We start from the raw sequence: 4,883 nt of genomic DNA, 5'->3' as shown, positions 1-4,883 counted from the left end.
TATATATATATATATATATATATATATATATATATATATATATATATATATACTGTATACACACAGGCCAGCGTACATTGTCTTTTAATGACACAGGTAAGAAAATAGTACAAAAGAAAGAAATAAACAGAGTGTATGATTGGAGGAGAGAGTACCTGCTCCTCTTTGGTGTAGAGCTGAAAACACTCATCCAGTGTGCAGCTGTGCTGCTGTACATGATTCTGCTGCTGGATCTTCACACTCTCTGCATCCTCAATAACTTCCTCTTGAATGTTACCAAAGAGACTGAAACAGATATGAATCACACAGGACTTATGACTTTCAAATGAGAAGATTCTTACTAATTCTGGGAATTTGACATGTATGGTGGTTTTAAATTAAATGAATGTGTCTGCCTTTAAATAAGATCATTTTATGAAGCCGCATGTATCTTACCATTCTTTGATTCTGTTCTCCCATTCAATCACAAGCTTCACATGCAGAGGACCACCAGGACCGCATAATTTCAGGGCCCTGTGAGAGAAAGAAATTATTTAAATTGTGAATTCGGTATTTAGACGCTAGGGGGCAGACTATAATCAGTGTTGTGAAGTTCATTGTCAATTCAGTCTAAGTCAGTACATAATTTGGCACACTGACACTGCCATTCTGTGTCATTGCCATAGTTTTTTTTTTTTTTTTTTTTTTTTTACACTACCTTTCAAAAGTTTGGGGTCAGTAAGATTATACGTAATACTTTTATTCAGCAAGGAAACATTGAATTGATCAAATGTGACAGTAAAGACATTTATAATGTAACAAAAAATGTTTTATTTCAAATAAGTGCTATTCTTTTGAAGTTTATTAATTCAGAATCCTGAAAAAATGTATCATGATTTTCTTCACTAATATTAAGCAACACAATTGTTTTTATACAATAATGTATTTTTACTATAATTTAATTAAAGGTTTGATTATGTAGTAAGGGGTGGGGGATAAGGAAACAACCGAGACGGGAAGTATGACATGCAACTGGGTAAAGACCAGACACAACTATAACGATTATGTCTTCTTACCGCAGTGATACAGCTCGAATGTAATTTTGTTTTCTAGAATATGTACTTTCACTTATTTTATCATTGCAAAACGAGACAAAAATATGAGGAAAACATATAGGGAGAGAGAAAAGGCAAAAAAAGTCTCAGAACAATGGTCCGTTAATTTATCCTTTTAAATTGCTAGTCTAAAAATAGCTTTTTATTACTCATGTTAATTACCAGTAGGATTCATCTATAGGTCTCACTATCATTACTGGTCCTCAGACTGAAAAAAATAAATCACTCAGATATGACCCATGCACACAAATGACAATAAAGACCTCGTTAAACCACAAGAAAAACACAAGCGTTCACAGCCTCGGCCCTCACTGTTCACCCTGTGCAATTCTGCAAAACATGTTTTTTCCGAGAGCTGGGCTAAAGCCAGATTAATTCTGACACGCAGTCCGTCTACGTTAATTGCGATTGTTTCTGAGAGGATTTAAAAGCAGGGAACAATAATTCAGAGACGTGAGGGGAATTCACTTAAATTCATAAACTCTGGTCTATTGAGAAGAAAGCTCTGACACATACGCAGGGGTTTTCTTATCTTACGCCGAACAACTTATCTTGTCTTACACTGAACAATTTACCTTCTCTCAACCTGAAATTTGGGGAGCTAAAACACACACACACACACACACACACACACACACACACAGAAACTTTGTCTCTGTAATTACATTAAAACTTTGCATGCTTTTTCTCTGTTCTCTGAACCTGGGTTCGTATGAACAATCTATTTGATGATAAATGTTTGTGGCAACCATATGCTTCCTGTCATTACTTGGAAAATGTGGTCTTCTTAACTCAATCTTGCTTGTGAAACCTCTAGATGAATGAATACATCTTCAGCAATAGCTGACAAACTTAATTACTTGCATAGTTAAACACTGCTGGCTTTCAGCACACAAGAGCAGCAGCTTGCGTCAGAGAACAGCAGGTAACCACATGAGAAATGGAATGTCTGCTATCATCTGAACATCATAATTACAAATAAACAACCTATTTATACAGTGACAGGCATGGATGAGAGTGCAAAAAAGGACGTGCTGGTAAGAAAAGATGATCAGATACCTCTGCAACATACACATTTCTCAAATCTGCACCAAACAAAAAGTACAGTGCTAGTAGCCTGGTATAGTGATGCTATCAGATGGTATTACCATGGTAATTTTATTTCACAAGTTTGTGTGCCCATATAATCTTAGCGTAAGTGGTAAACAGATTTGGCTTGTTGTCTGCTATAGAGGGGCTCAGAGAGAATATTCTACTCGAGCTCCGATTGCCCCCCTATAACAGGCAAAATTGTACAAAAAAGGAGGAGGAGGAGGGATGCCGAAAGAACTAACAATGGGAAGAGGTAAGATGCTGGTTTTATACCTTGGCATTAACTGGAAAATTAGATGGGCATACTCCTCCCAAAATTACGTTTAATAACTTATATATAAGCATATAACATGGCACTTGATATTTACAAGGTAAATCGAAATTGCGTTTGGTCTTGTACTGTATCGCGTACCTTGTCAGTATCGTGCGCTTTGCTTGGCCATTTGTTGTGATAAACAGGAAGGTGTGTTCAGCTGAATTCAATTTGAGTTTTGTTAGACGAATATAAAAAGCTTACTATACCAAGGCAGCCCTCGTGTGAAGCTCTCCTCGTGAGAAGCCCGAAGAGTGTAAAGACCATCGACTCTACCATTCGACTCCACTGAGCAGGGACACCGGCAAGGGACATAAGTATTGCTTTTGAATAATTCTCTTTCCTACTACTTGTTTCCCTTCTGTTTTCAGTTTTTATAACCAATACTTACTATGTGTTTCCAGATCCCTACTATCACTACCACTCACAAACCATGCATCACACACTGTAGGCATTACAATCCTAACAACCTGCGCACTTTGCCTATGTCTACTAATACACTACTTTCTTTTTCTATTGGTCTCTGGAATTGCCAGTCTGCTGTAAACAAAGCAGATTGTATTACTTCTATTACAAGTAATTGAAGACTAAACCTCATGGCCCTGACAGAGACGTGGATCAAACCAGAGGACAATGCTACTCCTGCAGCACTCTCCAATAATTTCTCTTTTTCCCACTCCCCCCGTCTGACTGGAAGAGGTGGAAGTACTGGTATGCTTATCTCTAATGATTGGAAATGTAATCCTTTACCATCTCTGAGTATCAACAGCTCCTTTGAATCACATTCAGCCACTATTACCCAATCAATTTTATAGTTGTTTATCGACCCCCAGGACCTCAAGGTAACTTCGTGGAAGAATTAGATGTGCTGCTCTCAAACTTTCCTGAGGGTGGTACTTCCCTAGTTATGCTTGGAGACTTCAACATCCACTTAGATAAACCTCAGGCTGCAGTCTTCCACACTCTGCTTGCTTCTTTTGATCTCAAGCGAGTATTAACTATGGCTACTCACAAACTATGGCTACTCACAACAGGCAACCATGTCTAGGATTTGTCTGTGCGTAGTGGCTCTTGATGCGCTGACAACAGCCTCAGTCCACTCCTTGTGAAGCTCCCCCAAATTCTTGCTGGTGCACCTTTTTCTACCACACTTTTTCCTTACACTCAACTTTCTATGAATATGCTTGGATACAGCACTCTGTGAACAACCAGCTTCTTTAGCAATGAACTTTTGTGTCAATGACTGTCTTCTGGACATCTGTCAAGTCAGCAGTCTTCCCCATAATTGTATAGCCTACTGACCCAGACTGAGAGACCATTTAAAGGCTCAGGAAACCTTTGCAGGTGTTTTGAGGTAATTAGCTGATTATGGTGTGACACCATGACTTTCCAATATTGAACTTTTTCACAATATTCTAATTTTCTGAGACACTGAATTTGGGGTTTTCATTATCTGTAAGCCATAAACATCAAAATTTCAAGAAATAAAGGCTTGAAATATTTCACTCTATGTGTAATGAACCTATATAATATATGAGTTTCACTTTCTGAAATGAGTGGAAAAAAATATTGAGCTTTTTCATGATATTATAATTTTTTTAGATGTACCTGTACTATCACAACAAAATTAACAATTCGCCGAACTCTTGCATGCTCTTTAAAACATTTTCCTCCCTCCTTTGTCCTCCGACGATAGCTGCTCGCATCTCAGCATGTCTAAGAGACATTTCTTGTTGGATGACGGACCATCACCTTCAACTCAACCTGGTTAAGACAGAACTGCTTGTGGTTTCAACAAACCCACCACTTTATCACAATTTTACCATCCAGTTAGGCTCATCAACCATAACTCCTTCAAAAACAGCTAGAAACCTTGGAGTTGTGATTGATGATAGGCTGAATTTCTCAGACCACATTGCTAAAACTGCCCGTTCCTTCAGATTTGCTTTATACAACATTAGGAAGATTAGGTCCTTTCTTTCAGAACATGCAACACAACACCTTGTTCAAGCTCTTGTTCTATCCAGGCTGGACTATTGCAATGCTCTCTTGGCAGGTCTTCCAGCCACATCTATCAAACTTTCTATGACCTGCCTAACTCAATCCGAGCAGCTGAGTCCTTAGCCATCTTCAAGAAACGACTAAAACACTTATGTTCCACCTTTATTTGACCCTCTAACTCTAGCACTTTCTATTCTACGTTATCTACACTTATCTTCTTTTTTTATTTAAAAATAAAAATAATTATTTATATTTTTCTATTCGATTTTTTCTATTCTATCTACTAGTTTTTCTTTGTGTGTGTGTATATATTATATATACACACACACATATATATGTGTATATATATATATATAGAGAGAGAGAGAGAGAGAGAGAGAGAG

At 37.6% G+C, this 4,883-nt stretch overlaps 1 protein-coding gene across 1 annotated transcript in view; it reads right to left on the bottom strand.

Annotated features, from left to right (window-relative positions):
• The window catches only part of LOC107561022 (ubiquitin carboxyl-terminal hydrolase 43-like), a 24,789-nt gene that overhangs the window by 7,172 nt on the left and 12,734 nt on the right, over window positions 1–4,883 (bottom strand). Inside the window, exons 5-6 of the mRNA XM_016245350.1 lie at window positions 436–513; window positions 156–285 (exon numbers count right to left, since the gene is read on the bottom strand). Of these exons, the coding sequence (XP_016100836.1) occupies window positions 156–285; window positions 436–513 (208 nt within the window). The remainder of the gene's footprint in view (window positions 1–155; window positions 286–435; window positions 514–4,883) is intronic.

Source organism: Sinocyclocheilus grahami, unplaced genomic scaffold (genome assembly GCF_001515645.1).
Source record: "Sinocyclocheilus grahami isolate Dianchi unplaced genomic scaffold, SAMN03320097.WGS_v1.1 scaffold752.1, whole genome shotgun sequence".
Taxonomy (NCBI): Eukaryota; Metazoa; Chordata; class Actinopteri; order Cypriniformes; family Cyprinidae; genus Sinocyclocheilus; species Sinocyclocheilus grahami.
This window is presented reverse-complemented; position numbering and strand designations above follow the sequence as displayed.